At 44.3% G+C, this 22,240-nt stretch overlaps 1 protein-coding gene across 2 annotated transcripts in view; it reads left to right on the forward strand.

Moving 5' to 3' along the window:
- Window positions 1-6,894: 6,894 nt before the first annotated feature.
- Window positions 6,895-22,240, forward strand: part of NFX1 (nuclear transcription factor, X-box binding 1) — a 61,706-nt gene continuing 46,360 nt past the window's right edge. For both annotated transcript variants that reach the window (XM_083824362.1, XM_083824363.1), the window contains exons 1-3: window positions 6,895-7,016; window positions 17,641-18,687; window positions 22,020-22,181. In XM_083824362.1, the coding sequence (XP_083680488.1) occupies window positions 6,992-7,016; window positions 17,641-18,687; window positions 22,020-22,181 (1,234 nt within the window). In that variant the 5' untranslated portion in view covers window positions 6,895-6,991. The remainder of the gene's footprint in view (window positions 7,017-17,640; window positions 18,688-22,019; window positions 22,182-22,240) is intronic.

Below are 22,240 nucleotides of genomic sequence, written 5' to 3' on the forward strand. Positions count from 1 at the left end.
AAGTGCCGGGTCCTGCACGTGGGACAGGGCAGCCCGGGCTGCACATACAGACTGGGCAAGGAGAGGCTGGAGAGCAGCCCCACAGAGAAGGTTCTGGGAGTTTTGGTTGATAGCAAGCTGACTATGAGCCAGCGGTGTGCCCTGGCAGCCAGGAGGGCCAACCATATGCATCGAGCACGGCATTGCTAGTCGGTCAAGCAAAGTGATTGTCCTGCTCTACTCTGCACTGGTGCAGCCTCACCTCGAGTACTGTGTGCAGTTCTGGGCACCACAGTAAAAAAAAAGATGTAAAAGTGTTGGAGAGTGTCCAGAGAAGGGCTACAAAGATGGTGAAGGGCCTAGAGAAGAAGACGTACGAGGAGCGGCTGAGGTCACTTGGCCTGTTCAGTCTGGAAAAGAGGAGGCTGAGGGGAGACCTCATTGTGGTCTACAGCTTCCTCGAGAGGGGGAGTGGAGGGGCAGGCACCGATCTCTTCTCTTTAGTGACCAGCAATAGGACCCGAGGGAATGGCGTCAAGCTGCGACAGGGGAGGTTCAGGCTGGATATCAGGAAGAGGTTCTTCACCAAGAGGGTTGTTGCGCACTGGAACAGGCTCCCCAGGGACGTAGTCATGGCACCACGCCTGTTGGAGTTTAAGAAGTGTTTGGACTATGCTCTTAGTCATATGGTCTGAATTTTTGTGTAGACCTGTGTAGGGCCAGGAGTTGGACTCGATGATCTTTGTGTGTCCCTTCGAACTCGGGATATTCTATGATTCTAAAAATCTGTGACATTAACCAAGTTGGAAAACAATTTAGGGAAAAATGAGGTTGATGCCTTTGTTACGTTTTCAGTGTAATAATACATTAAAATGTAAATTTTCAATATATATTTTTCTTCCTCCTGTGTTTGCCTTTGACATATAACCAAGACAACAAGACTGGGGTAAGCTGCTCACAAACTCTTTTTAAAGTTCATACTGTTTTTTTTAAGTGTAAGATTAAAAAACGACAACAACAACAAAAAATGGTGGCTCACTTTTTATTGATACATATCCAAACAATACAGATGAAAGAAAAAATTCTGCATAGTACACAGATATTTGGACACATGCTAGAAAGCCACATATTAAGAAATCTGAAACATACCTAAGGAAAACAGACTCAGGGATTGCAGTTAGGTATTCGGTATCACTAGGTGTTGTGTACGTGATGTGACATAACACAACAGCAACATATCCTGCTGCATATTTTAGCACAGCTGATACAGAATTTTGTTTTCAAAAAATTAAACCTTCCCTGCCTTATCCTTAACTTAAAAATCTGTCAAATTCATAGAGAAATTTTTCTCTGCTGGTTTGAAGAGTTATCTATCGTCAAATAGAATATTGCTTTCCGATTACTGAAGTATATTTATCACCAGCAAAGTCTGGTATCATTAAGATTGTCATTGTTAGAAGCAAGACTAAGCTTTGCGTTAGAAAGTTTCAATAAGCAAATCTTGCTTTGCTTCAATTTTTGTTGTTTATTTTTAATAGACTAAAAATCTTATGTTTGTGGGAAGTGTTTCTCCAACATACTTTCTCTAGGATGTTAATTCTATGAAAGCTTCTCTAGGGTGTTAATACTATGAAAGCCCCTTGAGTTGCTATCAGTAAATTATAAAAAAAGATACCTCCTGCACTAAGGTAAAGGAGGTTTACAGGTTTTTAAAGCACGTAAAAATACCTCCTGCGCTAAACTGCACTAAGAGCTTTCTGAAGGATTTGCATTTCATATACAGGTTTGTTTTAAGACCTTTATGTAATGAGGAGTGGAATAAAGAGCACCACAGATTACTTCAGAAAAATATATTCCGAATAGCTGAAAAGGGACATTAAAAGTTTATCAAGTTTTCAGTCATTTTCTTTTAAAAAGAGGTAAGGGAAGTATCTGGAAGATGTTCAAATCTACACTTTCTCTGAACAAATTTTAAGAGATTTGTTAGGGTGCCTGAGTAATAACAGTATGCATTTAAGAAACCACAGTATTTTGATGCTTAAAGCATTTCTTAATATTGATACAAGAACTCTAGTGATGTGAGGTTCTGGTTAAAGGGAAGGAAAACAAGTGAGAGGGATATCAGGCCAAGGAACTTCATTTATGTAACTCATTAATAATCATTCCAATATTCTTTCTTATCTTTTCAATTGATCTCACAACAGGTACGTTAGAAGTTTTCATTGTATTTTTCACTACATTAAACTCTTTCAAATGCTTTACTGATATCTAAATGTCTTATCTGATGTCAAAAAAAAAAAATAAATTAAATTAATAATATTACTCCATGGATACGTGCCAAGTCCACCTATCCCAGCTTTCATGATATGCAGAGGGACTTAATATGCAGAATTTCTGTGCAGTCATTCAATGGAATCTTGTTTCAGTTGCTCTTGGTGATTTCAGATACTCGTGTTTATTCCCCCACGGATAATTCTGAGCAGTCTAATGTACAAGGTCTCTAAAGTACTTCAGATCTCCAGAACAGAAACAGAGGCAGATAGAATTCTTTTCTTCTCACTAAAGAGACAAACTTCTGGGTGGAAGTGTAATCTATTGAGTTGTTACTTCACTTTTACTTGCCTAAGGAAAATCCCTATCCCCAGTGCCCTGGGGTACAACAATGGTAAGGAAACAGCTCATTTAGGACAGACTTGAAACAGCTTTTTAATTTAGACATTAGCAGGCAAGGATATTATTATTATTACATTATTATAAATAATATTATAGTATCATGGGAAAAAAAAAAAGCTTGCAAGAGGCTTCTGGACATTTGTAGTCCAATCTGCACAAACTGTGTTCAATTACATGCTCGATATTCAAGGCCCTACCAAACTGTTTTTTGAAAATTTCCAAGGATGGAGAATCTATAGTCTGTCTGGTCTATTTGCTTCACTGTTCTAACAGTAAATATTTTTTTTTTTATTTCTCTCCAGAAAGAATTTTTGTTCTTTCAGCTTGAGTCTGTTGCTTGTTTAGCTGTGCATCTCTGAGAAGAGATGGCCCATTCATCCAACTTACCAAAGCCAATCTGAATGACAGGCCTGCCTCTGAGCACAATTTTGTGTCATGCAAACTTACTCAAGGTCTTTCTGTTCCGTTTTCCAGGTCATGGGTGAATACATTAAACAGTGTCAGCACCAGTGTTGACACTAAAAAAATACTGTTTATTTAGGCTGCCAGCTATACTATGAGCTGTTCACCATTAATGCTTCGTTTGACAGATAGGTGTTTTTTTTTACTCCCCTTGTAGTCCAGCTGTCCAGTTCATATCTCTTCAGTTGTCTTACAAAGAAACTATTCTTCAAACACTCATGAATGTGACATACAAAGGAGTGAGAGTTCAGTCACTGGTGCAGCACCCAACATTTACCTTTGTTGAATGTCAAAGCCGTTGCTGATTGTCCAATGTTCCAGTGTATCCAGATCCCTCTGCAAGGCCTCTTGTCCCTCCAGGGAGTTAAAAGCATCTCCCAGTTTAGTATCATTAGCTAATACGCTAAAGGTGCATCCAACTCCTGCATCCAGATCACTGATAAAAATGCTTAACAGAACTGGCCCTAGAATTGAGCCCTGAGGAACACTGCTAGTGACTGGCTGCCAGCCAGATGTAGCCCCACTCACTACAAACTTTGAGCTCTACCATTCAGCCAGTTCATTACCCAGAGTAGCGTGAACCTGTTTTATGTCACAATTGGATAGTTGTCCAGAGGATACTGTGAGGGACTGTATCAAAGGCCTTACTAAAATTCAGAAAGATTACATCCGCTGCCTTCCCTTCATCTACCATGTAAATGACCTTATCATAGAAGGATATCAAATCACTAACAAAGAACCCATGCTGACTGTGTCTGATAATAACTTTGTTCTTTAATTGCCTTTCAGTAGCACCCAGGGTAATCTTCTCCATAACTTTTCTAGGTACTGAAGTTAGACAAACAGGTCTGTAGTTTCCTGGGTCTTCTCTCATGCCCTTTTCGTAAATCAGTATAACACTGGCTAAGGTGAGGTTCTTCAGGGAAAGTAAGGTATATCGATGCACCCATGGCCCTAACTTTTCTGTGTGGCACATTGTGGGTGCACACTCAGATCTTCCAAAGTGACCATTCTATTGCTAATATCATGTGAGTGCCCCACCAGTGTGTTTTCTTTCATCTTCTAACTTCTTTGGACCATCAAAGCAACCATACTTGTGAGGTCAAGTCCAGCTTTATCTTGACATTTTACTTTCATTCAATGCTACTTGGCCTACAGTACTGAAAACAATCTTTTATTTGCTATCAGCTGTCAAAGGATGGTAGGGTCGGTCCTTATCTGATTCCTCCCTCTACAAGTTACAGACCTCTATCATATTCCACCTCCCACTCTCCTAAACAAATTGTTTTCCAGAAGGTTTATGTAAGTCATTCTTTGTACAGAAGTCATTGCATGCTTTTGATCCCCTTTCTTATTGCCCTTTCATGAACCTTTCCCCATTTTTCTCTAAACTTTTTGAGATGGAGGAACCAGGTTTGTGCACGATATTTATCAGTTGGCTCTATGGGTTCAACACTAACTTATAAAAGTAACCATCAGGCCTTGAGAATCCTTAAAAGCTGTCTCCATTCCTTCTCTCCTGAGCTGCTTTAAAATCCACGCTCTCACCTTTAGTGTCTGCCTGACCTATGTTGGAGGTATGCTTGTACCTACGTTGTCACTCACTGTCTTGATTTCTGGTTTGGGCTGTCCTGTCCCTACAGGCTTGCTGGACAACCTGGACTGTTGCTTGAATTGTTATTGAACCTGAAGCGTTATTGGAACTGCTCTGTTCTTCTTGTTTGAGTATTGTGGAATTTGCTGACTCTCAGCTCCCAGCTCTACATACCACATGGAGCAGCATGTCCTATGACTGACAGTCATACTGGTCAGATGGAAAAAGGCAGCCACTGAGAAAAGAAATGAGTAGTAAATGGTGCAGGGAAGGGAAGAGAAATATTCAAGGAGGATGAAGTAGAAAAAAATATATATGTTTTAAGGGAGGGAGTAAGCTTTAGTGGGGAGATCCTTGCTCCTATCCCTGCACTGAAGGAGAAAAGATGAGGAAAAGATAAAAAGACTATTTTGGCCAAACTACAGAAGAGAATAAAATCAAATGCCTACACAGAAATGCTGGACAATTATGTTAGGCTATAAGGAGTGGATGGAACTGGCCCAATGCAAATTTTAGAGAAGAAAGGGGAAAACAACAACAACAACAAAGAACTGTTCAGATATAAAGGGAAAATGGACAAGCATATAAATCCCCAATACCCTTCTGTATAGAAATCCTCAATACCTTGCCATAAGTCTTGTGCGAACCTTGCCATTTACGAATCTTTAACTACGTCACTATTCTGATTTTAGCAAACATGACTGAATTATTGCATTAAGTAGGCTAATGATTAACTGATGATTAAGTGCTGCTAAGGAAAAAAAAATCATACAATCTAGTTTGTGATTTACCGTAAAGGTATTAATAAATCTTAAATTGCTGCTAAATCAAACCTGTGTAAAAATTTCATCCACAACAACTCTGTATAGACCCAATAACTGGCATTTTTGCAGCAGCACATATAGGTGCAAATTCCTATAGTGCTTTCCATACGACAACTACATTTTTTTGGTGATAGCAAAAAAGAGTGTGGATACTGGAGTGGTAGTGCTGTGGTATTCATGTAAAGAAATGTTACAAATCTGTAGCAGTTCTATGTGAGTGTTATGGTCATGTCTCTACAGTAGTGACAAAGAATATGGGAACCAGAGGACTACTGCAAATATCTTGTCAGCAGCAGGAAAACCACGCATCACCTGTGAGAGGATGCATTAGCTCTGCTGCTACCACATACTTGTATTCCTAACTCAGATGAGAAAAAATTTTACATACAGCAATGCACTTCATATGTACTCATAATCCATGGCAAAGCACATAGCACATTCATAAGGCTGTTGCTGTACTGGTTTGCAAACTTCCTTGGCAGCAGTGTCAGGAGTCTGGCGTGCATTTCAGCAGCTAGAGTTTCTGCAAAAGGCCCATGGTTTCTTTAAGGTGTTTCAAGCCATGAACTTGACCGACTAGGAGGGGAAGAACCGTGTTGCAAATTGAACCTTGATCTGAGAACCGATGAGGGTGTGGAGGGCAGAATGCAGAGCCTGTGTGCAGTCATGTTCCTCAGAGGTGCTGTTCTTCAGAGCTGCAGTTGCTATGGTACTGTGAAGTTACTCAGCAGTGTTTAAAAAGACAGCTCTGTAAGGACTCTGGAGCTACACCGCAATGGCAAAAGTATAGAACTGTTCTGTAGATGTACTGTAACCATGGCACTAAACCTCTGCAGGGAAGTGTGAATCATACAATGGTTCAACATTGGTGCTGAGAGCCGCATTATGACAAAGCATGCAGTTCTGTGGAGTATTTGTAGCTGGAGCATGACAAGATTTGTCTGCAGCACTGACTGCATTATGGGAAGCCTTGTGTGGGCTTCCCAGCAGAAGCTGAAGTTAACCGAGGCTCCGAAAGGCAACCAGTGCAGTGAGCCCACTGCATGGCAAAGACACGGATGGCACATTTATTGCCAAGCGAGCGGCCAACTTACTGCCAGCGCTGACACTTCTTTGTCACTGTTACCTTCCCCTTCCCTTCCCTTCCCTTCCCTTCCCTTCCCTTCCCTTCCCTTCCCTTCCCTTCCCTTCCCTTCCCTTTCCCTTTCCCTTTCCCTTTCCCTTTCCCTTCCCCTCCCCTCCCCTCCCAGGCCCCGCGGCCCCAGCTGAGGGCTGACGCCCGCCCTCGCGCCCCCGGCCCCACCCCCCCCCGCCCCGGCTCCCTCCCTCGCTGGGGCAGCCCAGCTGCGCCTGCGCGCGCCGAGCCGCACTCGGCGGGGAGGGGCTCGGAGGGGCCACTGCGCCTGCGCGGCGGCCGGGACGCGGGGTCCCGGGGCGGGGGCGGGGGGGGAGCGGCGGCATGGCGGAAGCGAGGCTGGGCGCAGGTGAGTGCGGCCGCCGCGCCCGGGGGCCGGTCAGGGAGGCTGGGAGCGGGGGAGGGGGCAGCGGCTGGAGCCCCTCAGGGCGAGGGCAGGGCCGGGGCCGTTGTGGCCGTTGTGGCTGCGGCACCACCTGTTGTACCCGCCGCCCTCGCGCGCCGCAACTTCGCGGAGCCGGCGGTGCCGCAGGGCGCGCCAGGAGGGCTTCGGGTGGGGGGAAAGGGTGCGAGTTTCAGCGACGTGACGGGAAAAGGATATAAAAAAAGTCATGGAGATGTCTGGTCCCTGGAAAACTTACTGCTTCTCTGACCACCGCCATCTTCGCCTGCCCACGTCTCCCCCTTCCCCGAGTGACCTGCCCCGGTCACACAGGAGCTCGTAGGGCTGTGATATTTAAGGCATTTCATGGGGTCTTGTAGGGGTTTGGGAGCGAACATCTCAGGTGCATGTTACTGAGTGCTCCCTGACCCCCCTCCAACGTCCCACGGTCCTCCCACGCGCTAAGAGCCATCCAGCCAAGAGGAGCTTAGGTACTGAGCCTGGAATGGGACTGAGCACCACAAGTGGAAGAAACAAGTTCATTTGTTATTTTTTCCCCCCCATGATGGTTTTTAAGGTGCAGGATCAAATTAACTTCACTGTGTGTGGTTGCTGACAAGGAGGAGGAGCAACCTTTCATGACATATTCCAGCCTCACCTTTAATGACTTATAGTGTGTTATTGGGCACTTAGCTGTAGAATAACTCCTGCTGAGTTGTGTCTTGGGCACGTAACTAGAAATAATGCATGCCCTGAGTCATTCATGATATTTAGTGCTTTCATTGTGTCTATTCCTCTTCTTTCAGTCTGGGTAGACTTTTCAGGTAATCGGTATAACTTTGGGCTCACTTGATGACCTAACTATTTTCATTGTTAATAAGGTTGTTAAATTTCTGCCAGGTAGAGTGTCCTGGACTTTCATGGCAGAGGGTAAAGAAGAAAATATGAATCTGTACTTAATTCAGACTAAGGATATCATTAGCCTATACCATTAATACCATCTTCTCCTCTCTTCTTAGCACCCAGGCAGTGAGTGAAGAGGGAAAAGTCATTTGAGTTCATTTTTGATGGCCTTGATGTGGGAAGTAGAATAGCCTGTGACACGTTCAGAGTAGTCTGATAGTTTCAGACTAGTAAAAAGAAGCTACTGCAGGCAGCTTGTCTGTTCATCTCTGTGCTGTCAGGTTGTGAGTTAGCTCAGGTGCTGAAACCTTTTTTGCAGTGCATATGCATTGGAATAAAGAGCCTTAAATAATTATATTGAACTAAACTGTGTTACTAAAAATGGTAAATTAGTCTGGGCTGTTCACTGCTTCTACATTTGCTTTAAAATACATAAGCTAACCCGGGTATTGTCACATGGCATTAAGTTCTGGAGTTTGTTCCTTGCCATGGTAATACGTATTGTGTCATTGAGACTCATCTCTTAGGTAATTCTGGATTTGTGTTTGTGTGATATTAAGATGTGAAATAGCTTTTGTCTAGGAAATTGTGGTGGTTTTACTCAGGTAGGCAGCCAAGCTCCATCTCTGCTGCTCTCTCACTCCCCCTCCTCAAAGGGAAAGGGGAAGAAAATACGATGAAAAGGCCTCAAGGGTTGAGATAAGGACAGGGAGATGGCAATTATCGTGACGGGCAAAACAGACTCAGAGTAGGGAGATAGTATGATTTAATGCCTATAACTAACAAGCCAGAAAAGTGAGAGACGAAAGAAACCAAAAATGCCTACCCCCCATCCACCCTCTTCCACCTCCTCCCCCCGAGCAGCGCAGGGGAGTGTGGGCTGCAGTCAGTGTGTAGCACTTGGTCTCTGCTGCTCCTTCACGGTCACTCTCTGCCCCTGCTCCACGTGGGGTCCCTCCCACGGGATGCCGTCCTTCCCGAACTGAGCCTGCGGGGGCTGCCCACAGGCAGCAGCTCTTCAAGAACTGCTCCCACACGGCTCCGTACCACGGGGTCCATCCATCCCCCAGGAGCAAACTGCTCCAGCACGGGTCCCCCACAGGCAGCAGCTCCCCCCAGACCCCTGCTCCTGCGTGGGCTCCTCTCCACGGGCTGCAGCTCCGGCCCGGGGCCTGCTATGGCGGGGGTCTCCCACAGGCCGCAGCCTCCTTCAGTGCAGGTCCACCTGCTCCACCGTGGTCTCCTCCACGGGCTGCAGCGTGGAACCCTGCTCCACTGTGGTACTCCATGGGCTGCAGGGGGACAGCCTGCTTCACCATGGTCCTCACCACAGGCTGCAGGGGACTTCTGCTCCAGCACCTGGAGCACCTCCTCCCCCTTCTTCTTCACTGACCTTGGCGCCTGCAAGGCTGTTTCTCACTCCTCGCTCTCTCCCAGCTGCTGTTCTGCAGCATTTTTTTTTCCCTGTCTTAAATATGTTCTCACAGAGGCGCAAACAACATCACTTATTGGTACGGCTCTGACCAGCGCCGGGTCCATTATCTAACATGGGGCAGCTTCTAGATTGTTCTCACAGAAGCCACCGCTATAGCCCCCTGCTACCAAAACCTTGCCATGTAAACCCACTGCAGAACTTTATAGACAGCCTGATTTTGAGAGCTTAAATGTAAAAAATATTTCTGGTCTCAGGTTATACCAGGGGAAGCAGTTGAGGTCAAAGAATGGCTGTTTTAGGTCATGGCACATGTGCAACCTGAACAGGATATTTTGATAATACTGAATGGTTATTGAGATCCAGGGGAAGAATATAATAAACAAGACAGTTGTGGAGTGATTAAGCATGTTGGTATACCTTTCCGGTTTCCAGCCTTGTGCACCTAGAAGAGACATCCCAAATGAAAGGTTATAATTGTATTTAATAGACATTACAGATTTTTCCCCATCAGTTGCTGCAATTGCTGTTAAATGTAGTTTTGCTTTTTTGCATTTTTGATGACAAGTGGGTTCTGTTTCCTCATACAGCAAGTCATTAAAATGAAGGTATCAAGGAGATGCTATAAAGCATACTGTAAGGGTGAACAGGAAAGTGAAAACTCATAATGCATTTAGTCGTTATGCAAAAGTCATTCTGTAGTAGATACTTCCCTTAGACTTAAGCTACTTATGGTGAAGTTGTAGTTCTTCTCCCTACTTATATATTTTTCCTCTGTCTTCTTCAAGTGGGCCAGCCAAAACTTAATATTTTGTTCTAAATGTAGTTGCATTGAATTTGGACAATAACATAAAGAGAGAAGAGCATAGTAATATGCACTAATATGCTTTGGGGGCCAACTGGCTGGCAGGCAGCTCTGCAGAGAGGGACCTTGGGGTCCTTCATGGATTACAAGTTGACCATAAGCCAGAAATGAAACCTTCTTCCAAAGAAGGCCAACAGTAACGCAGACTGCATTTAGAAGAATGTTGCCAGATGGTCAAGGGAGGAGATCCTTCCTCTGCAGTCAGCACTGGTGAAGCTGCATCTGGAGTACTGTGTCCAATTTTGGGCTCCCCAGTACAAGGAAGATTTCCGTTAGTGGATAAAGTCCAGCAAAGGGCTATGAAGATGATTAAGGTGTGGGAGCATCCCTCATAAGGGGAGAGGCTGAGAGAGCTGGGACTGTGTGGCCTGGAGAAGAGAAGGCTCGGGGGAGAGTGAGTAAAGAATATGGATCCAGGCTCTTCTCAGTGGTATTGAGTGAAAAGTAAATGTTAAAGTACATGAAATTCTGTCTGAACACAAGAAGTCTTTTTATCATGAGGGTGGTCTAGAACAGGTTGCAGAGAGGTTGTGGAGTCTCTGGCCGTAGAGATGTTTCGAACCTGACTGGACACAGCTCAAGCAGGGTGTTTGGGCTATAGATGATCTGAAGAGTTCCTTTCCAAACTCAACCATTCAGTGATTCTATGATAGTGATGCTTTTGTGTGTCATTCTTTCTTTAATTTCTGGAAAGAGTTGTGGGAAGGGAACACATCTTTTATTAGATGAGCTGTCACAGTTGGAATAAACAGTAAGTTTTGGATGGGCATTTTGTTTTGCATGAAAGTGGGTCCCACTGCATGGTTCTTTAAGCTTGAAACAATGTCATTCCTGTTGAGAAATAGATCCAGTCTTTTGCAAATCTGTGTTGTCTGTGAAAATTATAGCATAATGTAGTTGAATACAGTTATATAAAATGCCCAGAGAAGACAGAAAAGATTGAGCCTGTTCTGTGAGGAAGATGTTTAATGCTTCCAAAGCTATCAAAAAGGTTCAGATTTCCATAATGTACCTTTTTTTTTTTTCTGGTACAGTGTAATACAGGTACTATAAGATCTGCAGAGAGTGTCTTCCTTGTTGTGTGTGCTTTGTGTTCAGCTGATTGGACTATTTTGTATCTGGATATATGCGGTGTTGGCACAAATAGACTGTACACACTGTACTGTTATTTATCTTCAGAAATAACCTTTCAGAATTTGAATTGCTTTGAGTCACAGAATCATAAAATGGTTTGGGTCAGAAGAGACCTGAAAGATCATCTGGTTATAACCCCCCCGCCATAGACAGGGACACCTCCCACTAGACCAGGTTGCTCACAGCCCCATCCAGCCTGGCCTTAAATACTTCCAGGGATGGGGCATCAACAGGTTCTCTGTGCAACCTGTTCCAGTGCCTCACCACCCTCTGAGTAAAGAATTTATTTCTAAAATCTAATCAAAATCTGACCTGCTTTAGTTCAAAGCCGTTATTCTTTGTCCTATAACTACACTCCCTGTCAAAGAGTCCCTCTCTGGCTTTTCTGTAGGCCCCCTTTAAGTACTGGAAGACTGCTGTAAGGTCTCCTCGGCGCCATCTCTTCTCCAGGCTGAACAAGCCCAACTCCTTCAGCCTGTCTTTATATTGGAGGTGCTCCAGCCCATTGATCATCTTTGTGGCCCTCCTCTGGACTTGCTCTGATAGGTCCATGTCTTTCTTGTGTTGGGGGCCCCAGAGATGAATGCAGTACTCTAGGTGGGGTCTCCCAAGAACAGAGTAGAAAAGGAGAATTGCCTCCCTCGACCTGCTGGCCACGCTTCTTTTGATGCAGCCCAGGATGCGGTTGGCTTTCTGGGCTGCAAGTGCACATTGCTGGTTCGTGTTGAGCTCCTCATCACCAACAGCCTGAAATCCTTCTCAGGTCTGCTCTCAATTTATTCTCCATCCAGCTTGTATTTGCGTTTGGGGTTGCTCTAACCCAGGTGCAGGCCCTTGCACTTGACCTTGTTGAATTGCAGGAGGTTCACATGGGCTCACCTGTCAAGCCTGTCTAGGTCCCTCTGGATGGCATCTGTTCTCTCCAGCATGTTAGGGGAACCTGTTGTTTCCCGTACTAGAATGATTTTCCTCTGGCATCCAAAATTCACTCAAAGAGTGAAGTCTTATTTTATTCAGTGAAAACTTAATAATACCCATATATCAGCTCGAGCTGCGCTCCTGCAAGGAGGGACCCCACTCAAAACTTTCCCTGGCTTCTTACACCTGTACAATCTTTGTCTCCCGTACAATCCTCCATACCTTTACAATCTTCACTATAGTCTAATCAGTTCTCAACGCATATATGTTATGTTCCTTCAGATTGGAAGTTCTTTGTTGCAGGGCAGGATGGCTTCAGCTATCTCCCAGGGCAGGCTCTCATCTGGCACCATCCTTAGTTGGCACATCCCCCCCTTCCCCATCAGCACCACCCAGGCTCCCACATGATGCTGCTCGCTGTTCCTCAACCACCACTGAATACCAGGTTCAGGTGATACGGAGCTCTTACTGTGGCCTAAGGCTTCACAAAATTTACTCTACTAACGTTGAAAAGATAGCTACCTGAATTTGTTGCAATCCAGTGGATTGTTTCCCTTTAAAGCTTGTTGACTGCACCACAGAGCTTGGTGTCTTCGGCAAACTTGCTGAGGGTACACTCAATCCCTCTGTCCATGTCACTGACAAAGATGTTAAACAGCACTGGTCCCAGTACCGACCCCTGAGGAACACCACTCGCCACTGATCTCCGCTTGGACATTGAGCTGTTGACCACGACATTTTGAGTGCAACCATCCAGCCAATTCCTTATCGATCACGTGGTCTACTTATCAAATCCATGTCTCTCCAGTCCAGATGGGGATACTGTGTGTGACAGCGTCAAATACTTTGCACAAGTCCAGCTACATGACATCAGTTGCTCTTCCCTTGTCTACCAATGCTGTAACCCTGTCACAGAAGGCCACCAGATTTGTTGGCTGTCACCAATCACCTCCTTATTTTCCATGTGCATTAGCTTGAATAATAACCAGCTTTCTTGGGCTCCTCTTCCCTCCAGGGTGTTGTCCCATGGTACTGTACCAAGTAGATCCATGAAGAGGCCAAAGTCTGCTCTCCTGAGGTCCAGGGTAGTGAGCTGGCTGTGCTCCCTCCTCACTGCCCTCAGGATCCTAAACTGCATCGTTTTGGGTGCATCCCCAGGCAGGGCTCCATGTGTTCCAGCTGCTCGTCTACATAGAGGGTGACATCCCCTCCTCATGTCCCCTGCCTGTCCTTCCTAAAGAGCCTGTATACTTCTATTCCAACACTCCAGTCATGGGAACTGTTCTACCATACTTCCGTAATTTCAGTGAGGTCATAGCCCTGCAGGTGTGCGTACATCTGTAACTCCTCTTGTTTATTCCCCGTGCTACTGCGTTATCATAGAGGCATTTAAGTTGGGCCCCTGAATGAAGCTGACTTGCTGGAGTGGCCGGAATTCCTTTGTGCTGCTCTTCAGGTGCTCCCCTGCTGACCCGTGACCCTTCTCCAGGCTCTGGGTGGGCATCGGTGACACCAACATCAAACTGGGAGGAGCAGAATGAATTGAGGTTCCCCTCCCCAGCAACTTTAGTTTAAAGCCATCTTCACCAGCTTGGCAAGCTTATGACCAAAGATGCTCTTCAAAGATGCTCTGACAGGTGGACCCCATCAGCCCCCAGCAGACCAGGTTTCTCAAAGCCGGTCCCATTGTTTAAGTAGCCAAACTCCTGTCTGTGGCACCAGTCCTGTAAGCATCTGTTAATTTGCCAGATCCAACTGTCCCTTTCAGTCCCCTTGCCTTTGATCAGGAGCACGGATGAAAGGACTCCCTGTGCTCCTGAGTCCTTTACTGCTGCTCCCAGGGCTCTGTAATCCCTCTCGATTATCTTCGGACTGCTTCTGGCTGCATCACAGGTGCCCACGTGAAACAGCAGCAGTGGGTAATAGTCCTTAGGCTGTATAAAGCTTGGCAGTCCCTGATACAAGCCCCTGGTGAGCAGGGGACTTCTCTCAAGAGCGGGTCAGGTCATCAGATGGATTGCTCTGTACCTCTCAGAAGAGTCACCTATTACCATCGCCTGTCACCTTTCTTAGTTGCACTGGTTGTTATTCAGGTAGCAGATTGATCTTCTTTACTCAGCTCTGCTCCCTCTGCAACAGGTCTTTCCTTTTCAGTCTGTAGAGGGCTGAAGCAGGTCTGTAAGAGCACCTCAGGCTTTGGGGGAAGACTTCCTCCTGCTGGGCCTTGTTGCCAGCTTCCACTCTCCTGTGTTATCGGCCCCCGCCCTTCCATGAGTGTTGGTGAAGGAGTTTCGCTGTAGGCCTCAGTTTGAAACTGATGACATCTGTCTGCCCTGAAATGAACCTGGCCTTCTCCTGGGAGCTAGTATATAAACAAAGCATGTAATAACTAGTGATCACCTGATTAACTGCTAAATTTTGAGCTGGATGCCTCAAGATTATTATTAAAACTCCTCCTTTAATGGCTCTTCATTCAATTTATCTTGCTGAGAATATGAAACTTCCTTGATTATTTCATAGAAATACAGGCTGGAATCTAGCTGTAGATGTTTCCTTTCTCTTGGGAGGTTTATGTATTTACATGTAACTGTCAGCGGAAATCTAAGCCACAGTTAGCTACTGTTTATTGTGTTTTTGTATGTATTCTGCTGTCTCTTGTCTTGGTGGACAGTAATCAATTTAGTTAGTAGAATTTACCACTTCGCTGTATGTTTTTTTTTTACAATGTAAAAGCTGGCAGTAAGAATAGGAATCCTATTCATGGATGATTTTAAAAAGAAGTCTTAATTATTAATATTATTGAGGTGTTTTTTAATATCTGGTTCATGGTTTTCCATCTGTTTCTTCAAACTTGCATATTATTTGGAAGGTGCTTTCAAAAAGCACCCACACAGTGAAGGCGTGTTTGCTAATGTTCAGAGGGAAGCTCTTGTGTCTCAGTTTAGGACCTGTTGCCTCTTGTCCTTTCACTGTGCACCACTAAAAAGAGCTTGGCTCTGTCCTTGTTATTACCCCCTCGCCTTCAGGGATTTATATACTTGGATAAGATCCCTCCTGAACCTCCTTGTCTCTAGGCTGAACAGTCCCAACTCTCTTAGCCTTCCTTCAGAGGAGAGATGCTCCAGTCCGTTCATCATTTTCATGGCCCTTTGTTGGGCTCTCTCTGGTATGCCAGTGTGTCTCTGTTCCTGAGGAGCCCAGAACTGGACGCAGTACTCCAGGTGTGGCCTCATCAGTGCTTCGTAGAGGGGAAGGATCACCTCTGTCAACCTGCTGGCAGTACTTTCCCTAATGCAGCCCAAAATACTGTTAGCCTTCTTAGCCACAAGGGCACATTGCTGAATCACATACAAATTGGTGTCCACCATGACCTCCCAGGTCCCTTTCTGCAAAGCTGCTTTCTAGGTGGGTGACCCCAAAATGGTCCATGGGTGGTTCTTCCCCAGGTGCAGAACTTTGAACTTCCCCTTGTTGAACTTCATGAGGTTCCTGCCAGCCCATTTCTCCAGCTTGTCAAGGTCCCCTGGATGGCAGCATGACCCTCTGTTTGTGTCATCTACAAACTTGCTGGGGGTACGCTCTGCCCCATCATCCAGGTCATTAATGAAGATGTTAAACACAACTGGAGCCCGTAATGAGGTATACTGCTAGTTACTGTGCTCCAACTAGACTTTGTGACTCTGGTCACCACCCTGTGGGCCTGTCCATTCAGCCAGTTTTCAACCCACCTCACTGCCTGTCCATCTAGCCCAAACATCAACAGCTTGTCTGTAAGGATCTTACTGGGGACAGTGTCAAAGGCCTTACTGCAGTCCAGGTAGACAATAGTCACTGCTCTCCCCTCATCCATCTGGCCATCAGTGAAGCTTATCAGGTTGATCAAGCATGACTTCCCCTTGATGAATTCATGGTGACTCTTCGTCATGATTTTCTTGTCCTTCATGTGCCTGGAAAGTCCATGATCAGCTGTTCCTTCCCCAGAACTTAGGTGAGGTTTACTGGCCTATAGTTCTCTGTGTCTTCCTCCTTAGAGGTAGGAGGGGCATGTGCTTTCCTCCAGTCTTCAGGCACTTCTGAGTTACCAAGGATTTTTGAGTGGCCTTACAGTGATTATCAGGTCCATCAGAGCTTGTGGGTGCATCCCATCAGGAACCATGGAAGCATGTATGTCCAGTTTGCTTAAGTATGCTCTGACCTGATCTTCTTCCCCTAAGGATACATGTTCCTTGCTGCAGTCTTTCCCCCTGGTCTCCAGGAGCCTGGATTCCAGAAAGCCAGTCTTTCTAGGAAAGACCAAGACAAAGAAGGCATTCAGTACTTCAGCCTTTTCCCTGTTCTGTGTAATGATGTTCCTCTTGTTGTTCAGCAGTGGGCCCACATTTTCCCTAGTCTTCCTTTTGTCACCTCTGTGCTTACAGAAGCCCTTCTTGTTGTCTTTGACATTCCTGACCAAACTCAATTCCATTTGGACTTCAGGTTTCCTAACTTCATTCCTGGATGCTCTAATGATTTCTCTGCATTTCTCCCAAGGTTACCTGTCCTTGCTTCCATCCCCTGTACACTTCCTTTTTGTGAGTTTGGCCACTTCTGCCTGACCTCCTGCTCGTTGGGATGGACCATGCTTGAGTCTGGAGGAGCCGATCCTTGAGTATTAACCATCTTTCATTTGGTCCCGCTTCACTCCAGGGCTTTTTTGTTGAGAATAAGTTTCAGAATTGAGCTAGATGGGGTTTCTAACATGCACCTCTTTCTTATCACTTCAGTCATAGAAATGACAGGAAGAGACCTCTACAGGAGAAGCATGGTTCGTTTTGATTACATCATAATAGAAAAACAGGCTACCCATGTGTAGTCCCTCTGCCACTTAATGCACCTGTGTATAAAACAGTGAAATCAGAGTTCATGCAAGCATTGACTATTGCTGCTCTTTAGATGATGGAATATTATTTATATTCAAAGTTCTGTGTCGTATTAAAATCTCAAACTGTATGCAAAGGACCTCTTTTCCTTCAGGTTTGTGCATGTATGCAAATGTCTTAGGGGAAACTTAGGCCCATGTTAAACACTGATTATCACACTGTATACCATGTTTATACATGCAGTGATGCTTCAAGTGTTTGTTTTTTCTAAATCTTAGGCTTTTTTTGTGTTCTTAACTCTAGGCCATCACAGTCTTTGTCTAAAGAAGTCAAGATGCTGTATGATTCAACCTGAGTTTCTAGAAACTGATTTTTAGTTGTTCTGTCTAGCTTGCAATTGATTAAACTTTTAGGCCTTTGCCTGTATACCTTTTTTTTTTTTTTAAAGACGTGTTTATTTTTTGTCTTTTTGCTTTTTAGGTGCACTGAATCTCAGTCCTGATGCCCCTGATTCCCTTTCAGGAGAAAGACAATCTACAGATGTAAACTGGGTAAATAAAGATAGGAAAGAATCTAACAGTAATCAGAGTAGAAATAGTTTACCATTTTCTGGTCTGTCTGAAAGAGCTACGGATTTTGAAAACTCTTCCACAAAGCATTGTGGTGTTCTTAATCCTGAAAGTCAGTATGGGAATTCTCAAGACTTTCACCAATATTTTGGTACCACTAAAAGTTCAAAAAATCGCTACTTTCAAAGCCAGAGGTGGCACAGATCAAGAAATGATAGCACATGTGCTAGAAATAAGGTAAGACAAAGTACTACTGATACTGCTGCAAGTCCAGGAACTTCAGATGCTGCAATGGTACATGGAAGAAGAGCACCTCCTAGAGGATATAATGACCTTCTCTCTTCAGAGAGTGACAGGGATGTACCTAATGCAGATAGCAGAGGAGCAAAGCCAAAGAAAACGCACTTGATGCATGCATCTGGAAGAGGTTTCAGGGAGAAGGGAAGGCAAGTACATGAGCGAGAAAAGAGAATAAACTCTAAACAGAAAGTAGAGCTGTTTGAAAATGTTCCATCTTTGGATTTGAGTCAGTCTGACTCTTCAGAATCATCTGTTGGAAAGGCATTCTGCGAGGCACCGAATGGTAGTGGGGATGAGCAGAAAGGCTACAATTATGTAAACAAAAGATATCCCCGGAAGCCTGTGTGGAATAAACCCCCAGTGGAAAAAGAGTGTCAGAGAAGACATGATTCTCATCGTAGTAAAAATACAAAAGTAGGTAAGAAGTCTTCACATGCATATACTCCAAAAGATAAAAATGAGAGGAAGAAAGAACTCTCTGTTTGCAAAAATGATGAAAACTTGACCAGTGAGAGCAAGCATGAATTGTCTGACTCTGTCAGATGTAATGGAAGAAAGTTCCTGCTAAAGGGGGATCAGGTATCTTCCCTTCATTTCAGCTGGACCCAGTACTGGAAGAAGCAAAGTGATATACCAAAAAACAAGGAAACTCATACAGGTAAGCATTCTAGACTGTTGTGTACTATGGTATGAAATATATGATCTTAAATAATTTAAACTGCCTTCACACTTGACTAGCTGAAGATGCTTATTATTTCACATCAGGCCAGTATCAGTTTCCACAGGTAGAACTAAAGGTAAACTCATGGTTTCTGGTGGGCAGATGTCCCGTAAGTTTACTAGAGAGAACATTTTTTTTTTAAAAGTTTGTTCTACTACTAAACTCTACTAAACTGCAAATGATGGCCTAATCAGGCATTGTGTTAAAACATATGTTGTGGGTGTTCTGAACATTTGATCTTGAGAGGGATAATTCATTTTTGTGGAGGAAGTTTTCTTATGTTTTATGTAAGAGGAGAACAAATCCCTGCTAGAAGAATTGCATTCTGTTCCTAACTGGATTATTTTCATATTTTTTTTACAACAGTAGTACCAAAAGGTAATTAGAAATGTAAAATGTATCTAGATACTGGTTTTGGAAGTTGGGAGTAGAACCATGTGCAGTTGTTGGTGAAAAGCACACCCTTAAGTTTTCACTGCCTGAGTGAATTTTGTGGCAACTCATACAGTTAGGCACTTAAAATATGCAATGGAAATCTGAATTTCTTCAATGCCACAGTACCGGTTTCTGTTTCTCCAGAAATTGTTTAACCTGGATAGCAAGTTCTTATTCTTACATGGGAGATTGGTAGACTAATTCTCATTACCTTGATTGTGCTGTGGAATTGTGTGAAGATTTTTCTTCTTCAGAGCTTAGAAAGTAGTAGCATAATCAGGAAGCATAAGATAGCTCCAGTAAGAAGCTTTGTTCCCTTGCGAGATGCTCAGGGATCAAGAATTTCCTTGATGCTTTTTCTAGCTTTAAAAAACTCAGAAGCATGAAATTTGATGTTCTACTTGAATCATAAAATTAAAGGTAGTCAATTTTTCTCCAAATATTGTCCTTAAGTGAAGAGCATCATATGCAATAACCAGAAAAAGAGGTAGTGATCTTTTACAGGGAACGTAAGGATCTTTCCCCTGCCACATTGGCAATACTTCTTTTCATGCTTTAGTTGGGAGCTGTTTTGGAAACAGTATCTGCCACTATTTTCAGGGGGACCGAATCTTTTTAACTGTTATGGGACAACCATCCTTTCTGAGAGCAATATAGCTTTAGTCTCCTGGAGAAGAGTAAGAAAATAAGTTTTCATTTTGGTTGTTTTCTTGTCAGCAGGTAAAATTCATAGGGTACTGAAAGCAGATATGACAGTTAATTCTAAATCTTGTGGTGCTTGATGCAGGATGGCTAGAAAAGATGCTCAGAAGTGCTTGTATCATATTAAGGAGGGTAAATATTGTGAACACTTTGTGGTGGTTTTACCCAGCCGGGCAGCTGAGCTCCACCACAACCGCCCTCTCACTTCCCCCTCCTCAAAGGGAAAGGGGGAAAAATACGATGAAAAGGTCTGAAGGGTTGAAATGAAGACAGGGAAGTCACTCAACAATTATTGTCACTGGCAAAACCGACTCAGCATAGGGAGATTAGAGAAATTTATTACCTATTGCTAACAAGCTAGAGCAGGGAGAAACAAACAAAAAAAAACGAAAACACCTTCCACCCCATCCACCCTCTTTCACATCTTCCCACTGGGCAGCGCAGGGGAACAGGGAATGGGGGCTGTGGTCAGTCTGTAGCATTTTGTCTCCACCGCTCCTTCTCAGTCACTCTCTGCCCCTGCTCCACGTGGGGTCCCTCCCACGGGATGCCGTCCTTCCCGAACTGAGCCTGCGGGGGCTGCCCACAGGCAGCAGCTCTTCAAGAACTGCTCCCACATGGCTCCGTACCACGGGGTCCATCCCCAGGTGCAAACTGCTCCAGCACGGGTCCCCCACAGGCAGCAGCTCCCCCCAGACCCCTGCTCCTGCATGGGCTCTTCTCTGTGGGAGACAGGTCCATCCCAGAGTCTGCTCTAGTGGGGGTCCTCCACAGGCCACAGCCTCTTTCAGGTCAGCCCCACCTGCTCCACTGTGGTTTTCTCCATGGGCTGCAGTGTGGAAGCCTGCTCCACCGTGGTACACCGTGGGCTGCAGGGGGACAGCCTGATCCAACCACCGTGGTCCTTACCACAGGCTGCAGGGGAACTGCTGCTGCAGCACCTGGAGCACCTCCTCCCTCTCCTTCTTCGCTGACCTTGGCGCCTGCAAGGCTGTTTCTCACTCCTCGCTCTCCCAGCTGCTGTTGTGCAGCATTTTTTCCCCTCTCTTAAATAGTGCTCTCACAGAGGCATAAACAGCATTGCTTATTGGGTCATCTCTGGGCAGCGGCAGGTCCCTTTGGAGCTGGCTGAAACTGGCCCTTATTTAACATGGGGCAGTTTCTGCATTCTTTTCACAGAGGCCATCCCTGCATCCCCCTGGTACCCAGGCCGTGCCACATATCCCAATACACACTTTCAACTTTCCAGACATCTATAGTCATGCTCTCAAAGTCATGCGTGGTACAGAACATTTTTGAATTAGTAGTCATTTTTCTTTTGTCATTTGTTATGGGTTCTAACTTCCCTTGTAAAAACTATGTGAAAGCTATGTAATTAAGAGATTTTAAAATTCTGTGGTCAAATAGTATTTCTGAGATGTATTTGATATCTTCGACTTGGTGGGAGAGTTAATCTGGCAGAACTGAAGTTATGTGGCACCTTTGTTATATTTGTGCATCTAACTCTGTTTTCAGGCTGTTTCATCTTTCATTTAGAATTCTTGCTTTATTTTCAAGATCCTTTTTCAAATTCATTCATTTGGCTCAGAAGGCCCTATGTTTTGGCTATTGTTTCCCAGTAATTCCACTCCTAAAGAAATTTATGAGGGTCTGGTTTATATAACGCAGGTACAGCACTGTTAATATTTGTTTTGTGGTCTTCCAGAAATAATGATGGGAATGAAATTTAGTTTTGAATGAGACTCCTACAGTTGATAAGTTTCAAGGTTTTTGTTGTAAACTTTATATGATATATATGTAAATGATATATAGGTAAACTTTTATGATTTCATATAAAATGTGTAAAACCTCAAACTTGCAGGCTAAGAACCATTAACTCTTTTGTAAGATCACAATGATTGTTGTTTGTCAACAGAAATTATTGTTGCCACTTCTGTGCAAGTCTCATACTCCCTTTCCCTGCTCTGAAACAAGAGAAATGTGTACCGAGTGTTTTCCAGGGGCAAGCTAATAATACCTTGTTCACAGCCACACAGGAAAAAGAAGTTCTGTTAAAATTTACATGAAATCTTGGATTTATTTTTTCTTAGCTAGTTGATGTTTTGCATGTAAGTAATATATTTTATTTGCAGGGTCCTTGATTGAGCAGCTGACCACAGAGAAGTATGAGTGTATGGTATGTTGTGAGGTAGTCCGAATAGTAGCCCCTGTGTGGAGCTGCCAAAATTGTTACCATGTATTCCACCTGAACTGCATTAAAAAATGGGCAAGATCACCGGCTTCTCAAGCAGAAGGTAGATATTTTCTCTCGTATGTACATTTTCTCTCAAATATATGTAATAGTAAAAATTTT

This window comes from Anser anser, assembly GCF_964211835.1.
Source record: "Anser anser genome assembly, chromosome: 2".
NCBI classification, from domain to species: domain Eukaryota; kingdom Metazoa; phylum Chordata; class Aves; order Anseriformes; family Anatidae; genus Anser; species Anser anser.